At 43.6% G+C, this 20430-nt stretch overlaps 2 protein-coding genes, 2 non-coding genes and 1 pseudogene across 6 annotated transcripts in view; 2 read left to right on the top strand and 3 right to left on the bottom strand.

Annotated features, from left to right (window-relative positions):
- Nucleotides 1-1188: 1188 nt before the first annotated feature.
- Nucleotides 1189-5892, bottom strand: LOC129842327 (40S ribosomal protein S27-like; annotated as a pseudogene). The gene is made up of 4 exons (XR_008757541.1): nt 5783-5892; nt 5091-5199; nt 4279-4389; nt 1189-1475 (listed from the first exon to the last, which is right to left on the bottom strand). The product of XR_008757541.1 is annotated as a 40S ribosomal protein S27-like (transcript).
- LOC129842344 (small nucleolar RNA SNORA13) lies at nt 4072-4208 on the bottom strand. The gene has a single exon (XR_008757544.1). It is a non-coding gene; the product is annotated as a small nucleolar RNA SNORA13 (small nucleolar RNA).
- On the bottom strand, nt 4505-4640 carry LOC129842342 (small nucleolar RNA SNORA13). Its single transcript, XR_008757543.1, has one exon. It is a non-coding gene; the product is annotated as a small nucleolar RNA SNORA13 (small nucleolar RNA).
- Nucleotides 5893-6293: 401 nt separating the features above from the next.
- Nucleotides 6294-17194, top strand: LOC129842340 (ras-related protein Rab-13). The gene is made up of 7 exons (XM_055910860.1): nt 6294-6970; nt 7805-7865; nt 12221-12281; nt 12564-12641; nt 14365-14454; nt 14737-14802; nt 15035-17194. Exons 1-7 carry the CDS (start codon nt 6847-6849, stop codon nt 15152-15154), a joined length of 600 nt encoding a protein of 199 aa, XP_055766835.1. The 5' UTR covers nt 6294-6846; the 3' UTR covers nt 15155-17194.
- Nucleotides 17195-17690: 496 nt separating this feature from the next.
- The window catches only part of LOC129842338 (protein ENTREP3-like), a 192656-nt gene continuing 189916 nt past the window's right edge, over nt 17691-20430 (top strand). The window contains exons 1-4 of one of the 2 annotated variants that reach the window (XM_055910858.1): nt 19198-19279; nt 19641-19734; nt 19918-19974; nt 20266-20373. In XM_055910858.1, coding sequence (XP_055766833.1) covers nt 20278-20373 — 96 coding nt within the window. In that variant the 5' untranslated portion in view covers nt 19198-19279; nt 19641-19734; nt 19918-19974; nt 20266-20277. Of the gene's footprint in view, nt 19280-19640; nt 19735-19917; nt 19975-20265; nt 20374-20430 lie in introns of both variants that reach the window. The other variant, XM_055910857.1, reaches the window with a different exon arrangement.

Below are 20430 nucleotides of genomic sequence, written 5' to 3'. Positions count from 1 at the left end.
CATCAGCCAGGAAGCATAGGAACTGAGAAGTGGTCTGTGGTCCCCACCTGCAGAATCCCTCCTGTTTTGGGGGGTGTCTTGCTAATTGCCTATAATTTCCACCTTTTGTCTATTCCATTTGCACAACAGCAGGTGAAATTTATTGTCAATCAGTGTTGCTTCCTAAGTGGACAGTTTGATTTCACAGAAGTGTGATTGACTTGGAGTTACATTGTGTTGTTTAAGTGTTCCCTTTATTTTTTTGAGCAGTGTACAACTCTTTTAGCTAGACAGCTAATACTACAGAACTGGAAGATGGCAGCTCCCCCATCTTATAAATATTGGGTGAGAGATGTGTTGTGCTCTCTGAAACTAGAAAAAATTCAATTCAATTCACGTGGGAACCCCAAACTGTTTAATGAGGCTTGGGCTCCAGTCCGGTCTTACTTTAAACAGTCCATCCTCTGATGGCATTCCTATTAAAACCAAAATAAGTCTGTATTTGACCCCCCTGTGACTTAAGAGGTTGGATGAGCATTTCTGTTTTTTCTGGGGTGGGGGGCATTAAGGTTGATGTGCTTATTGATTGTGACCTGCGGATGCCTTGTTCATCTTGCCCGGGCAGAGACAAAGGTGTGAGCTTGTTTTTCCCAGTTATTTTTATTTTTTAATTCTGTTCACGCCTACATAAAATTATTATTCATTTTTTCTTTTAAAGCATTGTAAACTTTTTATTTTTGGTCCAGTGGATGGTTGGTCTGTGGCCTTGACTGTCTGTGAGTGGTTGCATTTCTCCACCCCATCCCTTGACTGTTTACAGGAACAATGGTGAGGTGTTTGCTCTGTCCCTATACTATAGATTGCCCTTTAGCCTTCTGCCTGGTGTGTTTAACTTGTCTAAAGTATGGTATCTTTAAAGCAATTTTTTTTTTTTTTATATGTATTATTTGTATTTTTTCTAGTTGAGTATATTATTTATATTGCTTTGCCTTGTCTGTGTGTGTAAAACTTAATAAACAGAGTTTTCAAAAAAAAAAGGGAAAATCCAGCAGACCCTAGGTCCTCCATGGAATGAGTGACACCCCTGATTGAAGAACAGTGGGTCTACTTGAACAGGGTCTCTAGAGAGTTGTTCAGGCATAGATCTAGGACCAGCTTACAATAGTCAAACATATGACACCTGGATCAAAGACTGACAAGTAAACTGGATTCTTTAACAAAAAAGCTAAACTTTATTAAGAAGTGTGAGAAAGACCGGTGTTACAGTGGAGTGGTGTTACAGTGATGTCATCATGCCAGGGGACGTTCTCTCTACGTACACAAAGCAGAGCTCAACACCATCTTTTCTCTTCAGTTTCATCTCCACTTTTCCTCTCATGTCGTCACTTCCTGAGCAGGGTCACTGTGGGGTCAATCCCGTCTCTCCTCCCTTGGGTCTCTCGTCCAACAAGCTCCATTGCTGAGAGTCTAGTGCTGTTTTCTCCTGAATGAGCATCCTGGGTGAAGGAGAAAGAGGATTTAGTTATGGTCCCAGACAGATTTCACTTTTATATGGCAGGGAGATTGAGGAGATCAAACTACTATTGATAAGGCCAGTGACAGCCTAGCGGTTATTCAATCATTTCATCTAAACTGCACACACGTCTGCGTAGCCAGGCGCTAAAATGAACTTGGTTCTATTTTTGATGCTTGACGCGCTGCAAGTCCCGCCTCTCCCATCTCCTCATTGGTTTTTAGGAGCATATACCCACGTTGGTTATTGAAATATGAACTAAAGGTCCACACACCAGTCCCAGTCGGTGGTGGTAATGCACTTTAAAGTTGGTTGCCAACCGACATAAAGTCCACAGAAGAAGACTACAGAAGGAGAGATTAATAGAAACTAACTAGGTTTCCCCTTTTATCTGTGGATTGTTAGAGTAGAGAACACACGATTGTGTGCAACTCAAAATTGGTCAATATCCTACAAAGATCCAGAAAAAAATGACCTTGTGCATTTCAGGTAAAATCTCCCAGGACAAATTAGCTCACAACAGCTAGCTAGCTAAATGTTTTGTTTCAACCTGAACAAAAATGCAACTATTTCAAAGATTTTACTGAAACACAGTTCATGAGGAAATCAGTCAATTTAAATAAACTCATTAGGCCCTAATCAATGGATTTCACATGACTGGGAATACAGATATGCATCTGTTGGTCTAAGATAACTTTTTTTTTAAATGGGTCTCAGGATCTCGTCATGTTATTTCTGTGCATTCAAATTGCAATTGTATTCGTATCTCATTCCTGCCCATACCGTAACCCGGGGGCACTCTGTTCACAATGTTGACATCAGCAAACTGCTCACCCACACGACGCCATACACGTGGTCTGCTGTTGTGAGGACAAATGGATGTACTGCCAAAATCTCTTAAAACGACGTTGGAGGCAGGTTATGGTAGAGAAACTTTAAATTCTCTGGCAACAGCTCTGGTGGATATTCCTGCAGTCAGCTTGCCAATTGCACACTCCCTCAACTCCAGACATCTGTGGCATTGTGTTGTCTGACAAAACTGCACATTTGAGTGGCCTTTTGTCCCCAGCACAAGGGGAACCTGTGTAATGATCACGCTGTTGAATTAGCTTCTTGATATACCACACCTGTCAGGTGGATTATCATGGCAAAGGAGATATGCTCACTAACAGGGATATTTTATTTCAGCTCATGAAACCAACACATGTTGCGTTTATATCTTAGTATATTGTTGGTTCAGAGCTCGTTTTGATATTTCAATCTGCGCGTCTTGGATCGCGTCTGGTGTGGACATACAAAACCAACATGGTCCAGTCAGCATGTTATATGGACAGACATTCACTAGGAACTCATTGCATGCCAATATTGTCAATCATTAATACTAGGACAATATTGACCAACTGACTGGTGATCCAGGAAACGGTATATAGCACCGCTGTCACTAATTAAACAATACAGGGAATAGGTTCCACCTGGAAACAGCACAGATCATGTAGTGAGAAATATGTTTAACGTCAAATCACAATACACATCGTTTCAGCACTTTGAATAAAGATTCACCCATTTTGAATGTTGTGGTTTTGTGCATCTCTGGGTGATGTTTTATCAATTCCCTTGGTCATTTCATGTGTATCTGAGCCATTGCCGTTCAAGCAGCCAGAAATTCAGGCCGATATGATGCAGCACTGATAGTCTCTCTCACTACCCTGGAAGTTAATAGGAATGACTTTTAGATTGCAAAACCGTCTGTCATATATGTCAGATTTTAATACGGGCCGATGTCATAACGAGAGGTTGTCTTTCTTGAATGAGCCATTTATCATGTTTTTTTTTGCAATTTTCTTACATCCAAATGTGTAATTTAACAGAGGGTCAAACACATTCCTCCTGTGTCTGCTTCTTCATTGCATGGTGCTGCTGTGAATGTCAGACTCCACGATGAGGCACATCGATCTGCAGGTTGAAAATGGTGAGATTGTAGACACCTAAATTGATAGTGCAGTTTTAGGTGATTTCACACCTAACTAGCAACTTCATATGCTGATATTGACTTTGGTGTTGTGTTGAGGTAAGTTTGCGAGCCAGCTACCTACCTAGCTAGCCTATAGAGCTTTGCATTGTGGATTTTGTAGTCGACTTGAGCTGCAAAAGATTTCCAAAATGATTTTTACATGTTGCTACCAACCTTATCATAACAAAATGAAACATTTGTTCACAAAACATATTGCCCACAGTGTTATGTAGCACTGTAAATGATAGGAATGAGTGGTTTTGGGTGGAATTTTCCTCTAAGTATTGTTATGATAATATTGTGAGGTCCCTGGCCATTCCTAGCCCTACAAACACTGCCAACCTGAGCTGAACACAAACCAAGCCAGCTGAGCTGGTCAAGGATCATGCTTCAATGGGGGCAATACATTAAATTATTTGGGGCTTGGTCAGTAAATGTGGTCACTACATTTTCAACTAGAAAACAAAAAGGAGTTTAATTTGACACCTCATGGCATGATCCTAAAAAGAGTGACAGGTCAGACTATTACAACTAGAAACAGAACAGACAGTATTATTTCTGTATACTAGTGTGTTCTTGCAGTTAGTTATTGAAAGGAATCAGTGGAGACTCCTTCCAAACAAAAGACAACCAACAAGGTTACTGTATGCCTTGGTTGACACCTCATTCACTCTGGAGACAATGAATGGGCAACACATAAAGGCATCAATTATGTCCAACAGTATTTTTCCATCCTGGACACTGTGGAAGGCTGGGAGTGTGTGTAATATAGTACCTTCTGTGAGGCGTGCTTTACCCCCTGTAGGTTGACACAGGACTGTGGAGCATCCGACACACAGGACGACTGTCTGGGCGTGACTGAACACTGTCGTGATCTTATAGCATCCTGTAGAGAGAACAGTTCAGACAAATTAACATTCACCTCAATGTCCTGAACTGAACGAGACGTACTCGTGTTCTCAGTCCCAACAAATCACACACAAATGATGTTCTAATTACTGTTGTGTTCTTGCAGTTGCAGTTATTGAAAGGAATCAGTGGAGACTCCTTTCCAAAAAAAGACAACCACAAGGTTACTGTATGCCTTGGTTGACACCTCATTCACTCTGGAGACAATGAATGGGCAACACAAAGGCAAGTCGCTACACATCCCTCTAGAAACAAGTCAGTCTCAGTAATCAATAACTACCAGACTCGATTTACATTTAAGTCATTTAGCTGACAACGTATAGAAGAGCGCCTTCATTTTGTACTGTTCCCCTGTGGGAATCAAACCCACAACCCTGGCGTTGAAAGCACCATGCTCTACCAACCGAGCCACACAGGATCACATCGAGTTTCCATTGGCCATGCAAACTCTCCCTTTTGTGGACTGACCAGTTTTACTGAAGACAGGCAAACCAATGACCCGTCAGTTGAATATGGGACCACATCCCTAGATACTAAACCATGGTCAGTTTAGTTAACTGACTACTTAAAAAAATAAAAAAACGTTCAGAACACATTCTTATTTACAATGACGGCTGCGTTTGGTGTGAGCTGAGTCGGGGAGTCACTTCTAGCTAAGCTACAGGGAGACACACTAACCTGGACATTTGACATCCATAAAATACGAGTTAGGGCTCTGTACAAGACGTTTCTTCTTGTGACTCCTCTTCTCCTCCTCGGAGGTTGGGTGCAACAGGTCCTTTGCGAGCTGAAAGAAAAACCAGGGGGTGGCCATCTTAGAAAATGGAGATGGGAAAGTCAATTTGATAATCTAGCTAACTAACAAGTTAAAACAATGTCCATACAGGAGACGTGTACATAAGTTAGTATAATCAAAAACATTTGACATAAATGTTCGTTGGGTGAACGCCTGGCTAGTACTGGCTAGGCTACGCTTTTTAACGTTAGCTTGTTTAGCTAAAGCCTCCGTACGTCCACTATCAAACATAAGTCAAGGAATGCGCATATCTAGTCAACCTGCATCGTGTACAAGCGCTGTCAAATGCTTAGAAACAATCACTAAACATCAAACTAGTTAGCTAGCTAGTTACATGTCAGTCCATGCTTTCTATTGCATGTACGCCGCCATATTGCGTCAATTCAGCAGACCACAGCACGCGCTTGGCACGCAGTTTAAGATTGTTCTAGCTATCCATTGGTTGAATAATCCCTAATATAAATAAATATGAATATTTGCAAAGTTCTAATACGTCGATGGATCTGGTCATGTCCCGCTCAAACAAAATTCCCAAGGCTGAAGCAAGGGTTATATTGCCTGTGTGCGCACTTACTGGCATGATGGCGAGTTTGTAGCCGTTGCCGAAAAGAAGGATCAACCGGAAGTTGACAGTTAATAAATGAACGGGGCCGGTGGCAGGGGCCGGAAGTGTTTTGTCGCCATTACGTGTCAAGGAGGCGAGGCAAAGGAGGCCATGTTTGTGAGGTCAACTCTTTCTTCCAAATCACACAGGTCTACACACAGGTTTTGTTCAGCGCCATCTATAACTAGCCTTACTGGCACATTTGATTTTGTTAGATTTCTCTCGCAGTGTGAGGGAGAGACCACTTAATTTTTAATAGAGACATTCAATTTTGTATTTCTCATCCACCTAATCTTTTCATTTAATTGTCAGTCAAACCGTATTTGTTACTCGTTGTTTTATCCACGAAAAATAAATATGGTACTAAGGATACACGTATACAGAGACATTATGACATATTTCAGTACATGGGGCTGAGCGCCCATATGGTCGAGCGCCCTCTGCTGTCTATAAGCAGTATCGGCCATTCCTGCTGTCCCATTTCAGTCTGTTCCCTCCACTGTAATAACTGAACCTCTCCCTCTACGTAATCCTACGTGAATTTCGTCAGGAGAAAGTTTTTGGGCGAAAACGTAGCCCTGTCTGTGTGGAATGGATGTATGTTAATCGGCCTTTGGAAGAAAATAACTTGACATTTTGGCTTGATAAATGGATTTTAACAAAGCTTTGTGGCGCTGTAGTTTTGTATAGCCCATTGAAGTGCAGAAGCGTTTGTTCCAACTTTCGTTTTTAACTTGTGGCGTTCTGTTTTATTTTTCTCGGACCAAAAGAGACATTGGGAGAGAACCGTATTTACCGGTGACAGTTTTCAAGGGAAAGGGAAAACAAGCGGATTTTATGCTAAAGAAAAGCAGACAATCCCCAGGAGAAATGAGAGTGTAATTTTGACCTTTGTTTATGTTGAGCAATACTTTTTAAGGCATTTGTTAACCTCTTAAACGTTACAAATAAGTGTAAGAAGAACATTGGAAAGTGTACTAGTTTTGTAAAAGGTAATAGTTTCTGATCATTCACCAAAACCTTTAAAAAACATTATGGCGAAGAAGTACGACTTCCTTTTCAAATTATTACTCATTGGAGATAGTGGAGTGGGGAAAACATGTCTGATTATTCGATTTGCTGAGGACAACTTCAACTCAACCTACATATCAACTATCGGTATGTATCCTAGCTCTACGAAATCCCATTTAATCGGTTATAGCCTAATCGGCCCAAAAATATTCAGAAACCCTTTAAATTCGTCATTGCTGATATAGGCACCATTCTGTCAGCTAACACATAATGCCAAGTTCTTATCACTTTCACCACGCAGTTATCTCACGTTTCCAGTTCTGCTGTGTTCATGTCTCTACACGTCTCTATCACTGTCTTCCTATATCTCAATCTGATATCCCTATTGTAGTTCACCTACATTGTTGCTGTGCTGCTGTTGTTTCTATATCTTCTCCATATCCCCCTCTCCCCTCCCTCACTTTACCCAGAGGGTCCACCCACCCCCATTCCTCCTATCTCCTATCTCTTTTCAGTCTTATTATCAGAAAAATGGTTGTCCTCCCTTGGAATTCACAGTTTAAGACTTCCATCTTCTCTGTCCTCTCTCTCTGTCCTCTCTCTCTCTTTCTCTGACCGTCCCTGTCCTGCAGGAAACCCAGACAATAACAAACCCAGAGACCGTGTGTGTGTGTGTGTGTGTGTGTGTGTGTGTGTGTGTGTGTGTGTGTGTGTGTGTGTGTGTGTGTGTGTGTGTATGTGTGTGTGTGTGTATGGCAGAATGGGGCAGACAGACTTTACTAGCTAGCCAGACTTTACAATCCCAGTGAAGGTTTGATGAATTGGGAATGCCTGTCTCACCCTCCATGCATGTCAAAATGGTTTAATTGGCATGACCTATATTTGCTGCAATGTGTGTGGGAATTTAACTCATTGTCTTCCCTCCCTTCCTGTCGACCTCCTCCCTCCCCTCTCTCTGTCATCCGCCCATCCTTTCTTCAGGCATCGACTTTAAAGTAAAGACGATAGACGTGGAGGGAAAGAAAGTCAAACTGCAAGTCTGGTAAGAGAAGAGGATCCAGGCAAAGAAAGAATGAAAGGTCCATTTAGGACTACTGTTTGCTGCTCTCTAAGAGTGATGACAGTTATGGGACCGACACACAGATTTTATTCAACTTCTCGTGTGTTCTGGACGTGTGTCTACTTCTCTTTCTCAGAGGAAAGAGGAACCTCCGTTTTTACCAAAACAACCAACTTGTTATGTTGGTTTTCTGTCCAAATGTCACTCAAAGGGTCACCACTCACTGATTGTAGTACAAGACCTTAGGAATGCAAGATTTTGATTTTATTCGTCTTGTTAGACTAAAGGCATGCAACCCAGTATGCAATAGCTGCAATATACACTACAAATCAAAATCGAATCTAATTGTATTTGTCACATGCGCCAAATAAAACAGGTGTAGCCCTTACCGTGAAATGCTTACTTACAAGCCCTTAACCAACAATGCAGTTCAAGAAATGTAGGGGGACAATGTAGATAGTCCAGGTGGCCATTTGATTAGTTGTTCAGCAGTGTTATGGCTTGGGGGTAGAAGCTGTTAAGGAGCCTTTTGTTCCTAGACTTGGCGCTCCGGTACCGCTTGCCTTGCGGTAGCAGAGAGAACAGTCTAAGACTTGGGTGACTGGAGTTGTTGACAATTTTTTGGGCCTTCCTGTGACACATCTAGTATATAGGTCCTGGATGTCAGGAAGCTTGGCCCCAGTGATGTACTGGGCTGTACACACTACCCTTTGTAGTGCCTTACGGTCAGATCCATACCAGGCATTGATGCAACTGGTCAGGATGCTCTTGATTGTTTTATTTTACCTTTATTTAACTAGGCAAGTCAGTTAAGAACAAATTCTTATTTTCAATGACGGCCTAGGAACAGTGGGTTAACTGCCTTGTTCAGGGGCAGAACGACAGATTTTTACCTTGTCAGCTCTGGGATTCGATCTTGCAACCTTTCACTTACAAGTCCAATGCTCTAACCACTAGGCTACTTGCCACCCGATGGTGCAGCTATATACTTATTGAGGATCTGGGGACCCATGCCGAAAAGGTGTTGTCGTGCCCCTTTCACAACTGTCTTGGTGATGTGGACACCAAGGAACTTGAAACTCTCGACCCGCTCCACTTCAGTCCCGTCGATGTTATTGGGGGCCTGTTCGGCCCTCCTTTTCCTATAGTCCACGATCAGCTCCTTTGTCTTGCTCACATTGAGAGAGAGGTTGTTGTTCTGGCACCACACTGCCAGGTCTCTGACCTTCTTATAGGCTGTCTCAACGTTGTCGGTGATCAGGCCTACCACTGTTGTGTCATCAGCAAACTTAATGATGGTGTTGGAGTCGTGCTTGGCCACGCAGTCGTGGGTGAACAGGGAGTACAGGAGGGGACTCAACATGCACACCTGAGGGGCCCCAGTGTTGCGAATCAACATGGCAGATGTGTTGTTGCCTACCCTTACCACCTGAGGGCGGCCCGTCAGGAAGTCCAGGATCCAGTTGCAGATGGAGGTGTTTATTCCAAGGGTCCTTAGCTAGTGATTAGCTTTTTTGGGCACTGGTGTTGAACGCTGAGCTGTAGTCAATGAACAGCATTCTCACATATGTGTTCCATTTGTCCAGGTGGGAAAGGACATTGTGGAGTGCAATAGAAATTGCATCATCTGTGGATCTTTTGGGGTGGTATGCAAATTGGAGTGGGTCTAGGGTTTCTGGCATGATGGTGTTGATGTGAGCCATGACCAGCCTTTCAAAGCACTTCATGGCTACCGAAGTGAGTGCTACGGGGGCGGGGGGTAATCATGTAGGCAGGTTACCTTCGCTTTCTTAGTCACAGGGACTATGGTGGTCTGTTTGAAATGTGTAAGTATTACAGACTCGGCCAGGGAGAGGTTGAAAATGTCAGTGAAGACACTTGCCAGTTGGTAATGCTTGGAGTACACGTCCTGGTAATCCATCTGTCCCTGAGGCCTTGTGAATGTTGACCTGTTTAAAGGTCTTGCTCACATCGGCTACGGAGAGCGTGATCATACAGTCATCCGGAACAGCTGGTACTCTCATGCATGCTTCAGTGTTGCTTGCCTCGAAGTGAGCATAAAAGGCATTTAGCTCATCTGGTAGGCTCGTGGTGACAAAAAGCATGTGGGCACCTGTTCGTTGAACATCTCATTCCAGATTCATGGGCATTAATATGGGGTTGAGGTCAGGGCTCTGTGCAGGCCAGTCAAGTTCTAACACACCAATCTCGACAAACCATTTTTGTATGGACCTGGCTTTGTGCACGGGGGCTTTGTTATGCTGAAACAGGAAAGGGCCTTCCCCAAACTGTTGCCACAAAGTTGGAAGCACAGAATCGTCCATAATGTCATTGTATGCTGTAGTGTTAAGATTTCCCTTCAATGCAACTAAGGGGCCTAGCCTGAACCATGAAAAACATCCCCAGACCATTATTCCTCCTCCACCAAACTGTACAGTTGGCACTATGCATTGGGGCAGGTGGCGTTCTCCTGGCATCAGCCAAACCCAGATTTGTCGGTTGGACTGCCAGATGGTGAAGCGTGATTCATTATTCCAGAGAACATGTTTCCACTGCTCCAGAGTCCAATGGCAGCTAGCTTTACACCACTCCAGCCGACGCTTGGCATTGCACATGGAGATCTTAGGCTTGTGTGAGGCTGTTCGGCCATGGAAACCCATTTCATCAAGCTCCCGATGAACAGTTCTTATGCAGAGGCAGTTTGGAACTTGGGAGTGAGTGTTACAACAGACAATTTTTACACGGTACGTGCTTCAGCACTCAGCAGTCCCGTTCTGTGAGCTTTTGTGGCCTACCACTTCTCGGCTGAGCTGTTGTTGCTCCTAGACGTTTCCACTTCACAATAACAGCACTTACAGTTGACTTGGGCAGCTCTAGCACGAACTGACTTGTTGGAAAGGTTGCATCCTATAACGGTGCCACATTCAAAGTCACTAAGCTCTTCAGTAAGGCCATTCTACTGCCAATGTTTATCGATGGAGATTGCATGGCGGTGTGCTCGATTTTTATACACCTTTCAGCAATGGGTGTGGCTGAAATAGCCGAACCCACTAATTTTAGAAGAGTTTTTTATATATAGTGTATATCTGGCATATGTCACTGAGTACACTGAGATATTGACTGGCAAGGCCTTTGGTGTAGGCTATGATGTTTGTGTTTTCCCTGTCAACAGTCAGTCTGTTTCCCTGTCAACAGTCAGTCTGTTTCCCTGTCAACAGTCAGTCTGTTTCCCTGTCAACAGTCAGTCTGTTTCCCTGTCAACAGTCAGTCTGTTTCCCTGTCAACAGTCAGTCTGTTTCCCTGTCAACAGTCAGTCTGTTTCCCTGTCAACAGTCAGTCTGTTTCCCTGTCACCACCTATGTTTTATCTGTCAGTGAATGCCAGTGAGTTATCATAAAGCCAGACATGAAGTCCGAAGCAGCCGTAAATAGTTTATTGAACTGGCATAAAACATACGTCTCATCTCTGTGTATTCCACACCCCTGGTAGAAGTTGTCCTTTGATACAGGATCAGGTTAACCTCCGCAAATCCTGACTTGAGCCATTAGGGGGGGATATGCCATACTGACCATCACAGGAGGCTGCTGAGGGGAGAATGGCATGAACAGAGTAAAGTGAAGGGCACCAAACACCTGGAAACCATGTGTTTGATGTATTTGTTGCCATTCCACTTATTCCGCTCCAGTCATTAGAACGAGTCTGTTCTCCCCAATTTAAGGTGCCACCAACCTCCTTTGCTGACCATAGCTCAGTGTGTAGGTGGGGAACTTCTACGTTCTGTGCTGTGAGAACATTAGTGTGACCATAGCGTAATGTTTTTGCAGAAGCGTTGATAAATGATGTGCTGGACACACGTGTGTAAAGGCTGTATTACTCTGGATATGTATGTGTAAACAGTGTACTCTTTGAATTGGGTGCTGCATTAGAAAAACAGGAAATGTGTAGAGAAAGAACAGCTGCCAACACAGACAAATCTGCAGTAGTTTCAGTGCTTACTACAGATGTAGGATCTTAATTTGATCACGCTTTTGTTGATGAGAATCTTCCTGCAAAGCATCAAATGTAGTGTATTTGATTTTTAAAAAGGGTTCCAAAATGTGTAATTTCCACTTTGAAATTTCAGACTTGATTTACCCTCATGGAAAATGTATCAACCCCTACAAAAATGTCCATTAATTATAATCCACATAATAATTCACATTTCCTGTTGCTGCAAGATTATTTTCCTGTCGTAGCAAACTGGTTCAAATTAAGATCCTACATCTGTACTCCAGGGTGTTCAAAGAGCTACTTTTTGAAGAATGTGAAACATTTCCCCTAATGTATTCTGTTTTCAGGGACACAGCAGGGCAGGAGAGGTTTAAGACCATCACTACAGCCTACTACAGAGGAGCTATGGTGAGTCTCTCAACTCTCTCTCAATCAGATCACAAGTGATTTAATCATCTACACCTGTCTAAAACTGTGACCACAATCAGAATGTGGACAAGATCAGGACAAAAGGGGCATCTTAGCACCAGGCATAAACGGGCCTTCTCTCTCTTCACCTTTGTAGATATGAGAGAATATTATGGGTGTAAGATTATGACTGAAACTATTAGTATCATATTTCTTACATCCATCAGGTTGATTTAGAATTGTTTTATTTTTGTCTGACTCGTGTCTCCCGTGATCTCTCAGGGCATCATCCTGGTGTATGACATCACAGATGAGAAGTCCTACGAGAACATTCAGAACTGGATGAAGAGCATCAAGGAGGTGACAGGGAAACAGACTGACTGTTGACAGGGAAACAGACTGACTGTTGACAGGAAAAAAGACTGACTGTTGACAGGGAAACAGACTGACTGTTGACAGGAAAACAGACTGACTGTTGACAGGGAAACAGACTGACTGTTGACAGGGAAACAGACTGACTGTTGACAGGGAAACAGACTGACTGTTGACAGGGAAACAGACTGACTGTTGACAGGGAAACAGACTGACTGTTGACAGGGAAACAGACTGACTGTTGACAGGTAAACACAAAGCCTGACTGTTGACAGGTAAACACAAAGCCTGACTGTTGACAGGGAAACACAAAGCCTGACTGTTGACAGGGAAACACAAAGCCTGACTGTTGACAGGGAAACAGACTGACTGTTGACAGAGAAACACAAAGCCTGACTGTTGACAGGTAAACACAAAGCCTGACTGTTGACAGGTAAACACAAAGCCTGACTGTTGACAGGTAAACACAAAGCCGGACTGTTGACAGGTAAACACAAAGCCTGACTGTTGACAGGTAAAACACAAAGCCTGACTGTTGACAGGTAAACACAAAGCCTGACTTGACAGGTAAACACAAAGCCGGACTGTTGACAGGTAAACACAAAGCCTGACTGTTGACAGGTAAACACAAAGCCTGACTGTTGACAGGTACACACAAAGCCTGACTGTTGACAGGGAAACACAAAGCCTGACTGTTGACAGGGAAACAGACTGACTGTTGACAGGGGAACAGACTGACTGTTGACAGGTAAACACAAAGCCTGACTGTTGACAGGTAAACACAAAGCCTGACTGTTGACAGGTAAACACAAGACTGACTGTTGACAGGTAAACACAAAGCCTGACTGTTGACAGGTAAACACAAGCCTGACTGTTGACAGGTAAACACAAAGCCGGACTGTTGACAGGTAAACACAAAGCCGGACTGTTGACAGGTAAACACAAAGCCGGACTGTTGACAGGTAAACACAAAGCCGGACTGTTGACAGGTAAACACAAAGCCAGACTGTTGACAGGTAAACACAAAGCCGGACTGTTGACAGGTAAACACAAAGCCGGACTGTTGACAGGTAAACACAAAGCCTGACTGTTGACAGGTAAACACAAGCCTGACTGTTGACAGGTACACACAAGCCTGACTGTTGACAGGGAAATACGACAGACTGACTGTTGACAGGGAAATACGATAGACTGACTGTTGACAGGGAAACACGACAGACTGACTGGTGACAGGGAAACACAAGACAGACTGTTGTGAAAGAGGGAAGGGACAAGACATGACACAGGCCAGAAAGAAACTGAGGGCAGCATTTTCTCATACCTCTAGGAAGGATTTGAAACAATAAAATGAGACATGAGCAACATCTATAAACCACAATAACAAGGGTTACATTGAGACTAGATGTTAGTCTGTTTTCTAAGGGGGCGCTTTTAGTGAATAACGGGGCATACAACTGCACTCCCAAAAACATGTTTACATTTGTTTAATTTTGTTTGCATAGTTAACAAAGATAACAGTTCAAAGTGAACATTTTCAAATTAGTTCATGATTTCCCATCTGAACCAAGAGTTAGACGTGGCTCCAATTTAGAGCTGAATTAAAGCCTCTGCTAGAGGGTGCTTGGGGAACTAAGGGCAGAAGTTGAGGGATACGTCATTGAAATATGAAATGGATGTGATGGATGCCAACTCCCTATCTTTTATCCCCCAGAATGCATCAGCGGGGGTCAGCCGGATGTTGCTAGCTAACAAGTGTGACATTGAGGCCAAGAGGAAGGTATCCAAGGAAACGGGGGAAAAGGTGAGCCTCTACAATTTTTATGATCATTGTTTTGATAATGAAGTGTTTTCTTTCAATGATATTGACACTGATGTGCAGATGTTAGTGATGGATGAATGGATGTGTGGATCATTGAGGGATAAGAGCTCCGACTTTTCAACCTGAAGATCACTGACGTCATGATTTTACCTCGTATTTTTCTGAGTTCCCAGTTGTTCTGAACGTGGCATAAATTCTGCTGATTAGGAGAGGGAAGTGACATCATATCCTGCTGTAATCACACTTGCGTTCTGTTGTTGACAGCTGGCAAAGGATCATGGGATCAGATTCTTTGAGACCAGTGCAAAGGCCAGCATCAATGTTGATGAGGTGAGATAAATATGTTATTTTAGATGTTATATTTATGTCCTTTATTCAATCACAGAGTCTGTCTTTATCTGGTCCTTTATTATGCATTTCACATGGACAACATATCACCCATATTCCCCTTTTCATACAGGTTACATGTGCCACATACCCTAATAATCCCCATACCCCCTCTCGCCTACTGTTACCCTTTCTCTGCCTCTCTCTCCCTCTATCTCTTTCTGCCTCTCTGTAGTCTTTTATGGCTTTGGCTCGAGATATTCTACTGAAGTCCAGCAAGAAGCCGGGCCCCACAGGTCGCGAGGTCAAAATCACCAACGCTGAGAAGAAATCCTCCAAATGTCTCCTACTGTAGAGGCAGAGCTGGCCTGTCCTGGCTGACTCTTCGTTACCTGAGGGAACTATTACATATAGGAACAATATTATTGCAAAGGAAAGGGTTTCAAAGGCGCAATCCACAAGTTCTCTGTCCCCTGTGGCAACAAGATCAATTTCAAACACTATTGACTTGAGAAAAAAATATAAATGTTTTTATTTACTACCCCCTCCCCTTTAAAAAGTGCTGACTACACTTTTTTTTAACCAGAAAGCGAATTTATGGATTGCACTTTTAATGACCATGTAACTATGTTGAGGTGGTCCAAGGGCATTTTACAGAGGAATATCCAGTGGTTTGTTTAAAGAATAGGATGAACACCACCTTGATTTCACCCAAAACATGTTTTGTATCAACTGTCTTCAATCTCCTGCAATGGCTTTGTTGTCATGGTGACTGACTGATTGACAGCCAGGGTATGTTTACACTCCACCAGAGCCATACAGAGTTAAGGAAAATATCTTCCATGTTGGCTCCACATGTTTCACAACATTCCAAAATGGATTCCTTCTACAATGATCTGTTGAACTAGATTTTTTGGAACCAACATGGTGGTCGATCAAATTCTAAATCCCAAACTGAGTTTGCTGAACTCTGTAATCCCATGGCTCTGGTGCACAGCTCCTTAATAGAACAAGAGTCTGCTGTGTTTCATCCTATCTCTCTATTTCATAGGGATTATTTTTCCTTGATTAACCAGGAACATTAACAAGTGACCTTTCAGTGAAACTGCCAATCACATTCTTGCTTTTTGATTGAACAGTTGATGAAACAGTTGATTGTCTCGAGAGTGTAATCACTAGGCTTCTCAGATCTAAATTAGTTCCTGGTGGAGAGACAAGGTCAAAAACCAGCAGATATTACTGTAACATTAAAGGTAACTACTACCATAATGGCGACCCTAGAGGACCTGAGTTATGCACCGCTGCCATAGAATCACTTTTCAGTGTCATAGCCAAAGAATTAGAATTAGGACAACACGCAGACATTCCTTTCCATTTGTTTTATTTCTATGTTTATAGCAGCTCATAGCTGTTTAGGAGGAGCACAGGGGGCATTCTAGAGAGTGACGGGAGTTTAGATCTATATGCTGTAACTATGGTGATGGTACATTATGCTCTTAAAGGGATAGTTCACCCTGAATTGTAATTTTGCCTGTGTTTTCCACACTAGGTAAAGATGAGTGATCTGGGTTGTGCCTGTTGTAAACTATTCTTCTACTACATAAAGTGTGGTACATGGATGGACTGAGGATGTGGAAGAGGGAGACAGAGAAGTGCAATATGAGAGGAGTGGAGTGATGAGCCAATGAGATGGATAGATGAAGCAAGGGAACAAAAACAGATGAGTAAAGCAAGTGTCATAGAGACAGGGATGGAATGATGCTGATGAGAGTTGGACATAGAGGGATGAGATGTTCTCTTTTTTGCTGATAGACTTACTGACCCTTTCTGATCTGATAGACAAACTGACCTTTTATCTGATGCACCTGTTCAACAGCTTTGGGGAAAAGAAGCACCCTTCCTTCCTCTTTCAGACAGACCAGGGCCCTGGTCCAATGCACCCTGGAGGTAATCACTGATGTACTACTGGATAGATTTGCAAATATATCTCCTCATATATCATATACTGTACTGTGATTGGACAAGACTTCCACCTCGATACTCTCACCAATCCAAACGTGTCAGATCAGTGATTACTCTGAAGGAAGAAATGATGTCGCTTCCCATGCCAGACACTACATAATCATTACTGTGCCAGCAAGCTTCTCTGTCTATGGGTTCATTTCAATTCTCTAAAGTGTCTTCTGGGAAGAAGACGAGGGGAAGGAGCTACTCCAGACTATTGAGATGATGCACCCTGTGTGTTTTTACTCTGATATCTCACCTTTCCTCTTTTCCTTCACACACATTTTCACCCTGTCGACCATTCCATGTCTGATCAATTATCTTATGACCAATGTATACCATTTGACATACGCTCTGCTTAGCCTATTCAATAAAAGACTGTCAAAAAGAACTCTTCTATTTTGTAGGCTTATACTTTCATTTTCTCAGAGTGAATTGCATTTTGGTGCATCACTCTTGTCTGTCCCACTAAAATAGTGTATCTCAGCTTACAGGAATCAGTGCATTGTCCCCCACTCTCCAAACCTTCACAGTTTCATTAATAAGTCTAACACCCCCCCCCCCCCCCCCCCCCAAAGAGCATTGCTGCATTTTCACCTATGACAATACCAGCTGGGCAAAATGTGTCCCTTAATGGCTTACATAAATGTTCTTGTTGAGCCCCTCGCCATTCTTCCCCCTGGTATGTATAGGCCTATATAAGAGATGAGGATAGAACCAAAGTGATACATAATGTAACATGCAGTCAGTCCTATAGTGTGAGACGTGTATAATAGTGAACTACAACTGCCTATAGTCCTGGGACTACAAACTTCCTGGGGGCCGCACAGTGCAGTGAAATCCTATCTGATTGGCTGGCTGCAGTAAGCCTTAAAGGTGGGTGCCCCTCCCGCGCAGCATCAGCACCAGGACACGCGGGCTTTGCCGCATCCTCCACGCGCGTCTGGCGTGCCTTTTCGTCACATGACGACTTGTCGGTTTACAAACACTAGGCATTCCTTTCTTTTGACTCTACGGTGAAGGAGAGAGAATGGAGGGGTGGGGTGATGGTGAACGGGAAACAGAAGAATGATCATCAACAAGGCTTTTTGACTTGGGAAACGGATGTGTGTGAAACTGGAACCGATCGCTTGAGGTGTGTGTGACGTATAATTCGGTGCAGTGAGGTAGATGTCCGGGATGTACACGAGCAGAACGGGATGCCCGCGTGACTGCTGCAGGGAAGAGAGAAGAGGACAGAGGGGGGTGAGTTTGTGTGGTCCACCGCAAACTCCCACGGAGGTAAAAGATGGAAAGAGGAAGAATAGCAAATGAAAACAGCATAAACGTGCCGAAGGCTCAAGGAGGATGGACTTTCTATCATTTATTTACGTTTACTTTCGACGGATTTAAGTAATTTCTTAACCTGAACGGTTTGCAGACCGGACCGATTCAGATCTGACCAAGAGCTATCTCTCTCATCCTTCGGATAGGTCCGGTAGTCGGACCTTCGTGAGGACAGGACAACTCGGGCCTTGTTTCGATGCTTGTTCCTCGTCACCTTGACAAGATCCAGACCCACTCACCGCCCTACACAATACATGTGGTTTCTCATTACCGTAGAAACAACGGGATATGTGGTGCTTAATAACGGGTGCTGCTACAGGACTGCGGCCTCGGGGCTCCGCCCACCGCAATGCTATGGGCCTTAGGAGGTAGAGATATTGAGAGAGAGGGACAGAGGAACGGAACTGTGTGTCGTAAATGCATTCAGGTTCTCAATGATTAGCCCTAGGTATTTTTCTTATTTTTTCCCTCACGTGAACATGTTGAAGTTTGTCTGAGGTGCAGATGTAATAGGACATATGCACTCTGCTAAGCAGCTATTGCTGCTTTCATATGCTAAATAGCCCAGTCTTCTGAGTTGAGAGTTTTTGGAAACTGCACTGTGGCGCGTCAGGATCAAACCTTGGCGAATGCACAACGCGCTTTGCCATTTGCCAATTGACTACGCCGGGCCAAAGTGAAAAGGGGGCGATTTTTTTCAAAGCAACAAACTCTCCATCTTTCTTTCTTTCACACACACACACACACACACACACACACACACACACACACACACACACACACACACACACACACACACACACACACACACACACACACACACACACACACACACACACACACACACACACACACACCGCATATAGGCCTACACACACGCACACATACACAGACTCACCACTCTCCACACACACCAGCCATGCCATCCCCGTCAGACTCCAGCAGTGTAGTGTCAGCCTCTGGGTCTAGGGGCTGGTCAGATAGCTGCCGGGGCATGTCTGGCCGTCAGGGTGGGGCCAAACTGCTGCTGTACCTGGGGCTGTGCCACTTGGGCCTGGGGGCCATGGTCCTGGCCTTCTCCTTCACCAGCATGGCCTTCACATCCTCAGCCCGCGTCCGACAGTCCTGCCCCTTCTGGGCCGGCTTCTTTGTGAGTATCCTGTGGGAGCATCTCTAAATGGGCTGAATCACTACCTTTCCTTCATCTGCACTGATGAGGAGGGACTATCCTGGAAACATAAATATCATGTTTAGCAGGATAATCATAAGTCCATTATGCAATGGAGGAACATAATCTTAATGCAAAAAAAATTGACTTATATTTTACAGATGTGGGAACTTCATTTGATCACTATTTCATGCAAAGCATGAAATGCAAACTTGTAGTGTATTTGAGTTTTTCCACTTTGAAATTTCTGGCTTGATTTGCCCTAACTGAAAATGTATCAACCCCTACAAAAATATCCGCAAATTATAATTCACATAATAATTCACATTTCCTTTTGCGGCAGGATTATTGTCCAAACTGCACCAAACTGGCTCAAATGAAGATCCTACATCTGTATGTTAAACTCACCCCTGAAAAGAAAGAAGGCTGTTTTATAGGTGAAAGCAATATGGAGAATGTCTCTGTCAGATGGAGTGCAGATGGAGGAAAGGATGCATGGAGAAGAAACCTCTTCAGAATATTGAAATCATCCCCATATTTCCTGGCTGTGGTTGATTGTGTTCTAGATATGATAATTGATGAATGTATTGTCCTTACTGTGATGTGTGTGTTGTGCTTAGGTCGTGGCATCAGGGTTAGTTGGACTTATCTCATGGAGAAGACCACTCACTCTGGTGGTGAGTAGTACACAAGTGTCTAATTTTATGTCTATGGTGTGTGTTTGTGCGTGTGTTTGTGCGTGTGTGTTTGTGTGTGTGTGTGTATGTTTGTGCGTGTGTATGTAACTGACCAACCTGCTACCTGATTGGAACACAGGTCATCTGCACACCGAGCCCACCGAGCTACAGCCTATAGGCAGCTAGAACAATTATTTAGGTCACAGCCAAGGTTACTCATCCCATGTGTAGTTCTCTGATCCCCTACGTGTCTCCCTCTTCATGTGTCCCTCCCCATGTCTCCTTCTCCAGGTGTCCCTCTTCATGCTGCTGTCTGCTGTGTGTGTCATCCTTAGTCTGGCTGGATCCATGCTCTCCTGTCAGAACGCACAGATGGTCAAGTCACTCCTCACCTGCCAGGTATGTAGGGAAAGGGGAAATGGGTTGCACAACTGAATGCATTCAACCAAAATGTGT

This window comes from Salvelinus fontinalis, unplaced genomic scaffold (genome assembly GCF_029448725.1).
Source record: "Salvelinus fontinalis isolate EN_2023a unplaced genomic scaffold, ASM2944872v1 scaffold_0033, whole genome shotgun sequence".
NCBI classification, from domain to species: domain Eukaryota; kingdom Metazoa; phylum Chordata; class Actinopteri; order Salmoniformes; family Salmonidae; genus Salvelinus; species Salvelinus fontinalis.
The sequence above is the reverse complement of the archived record's forward strand: the minus strand, read 5'-3'. Positions and strand labels throughout refer to the sequence as shown.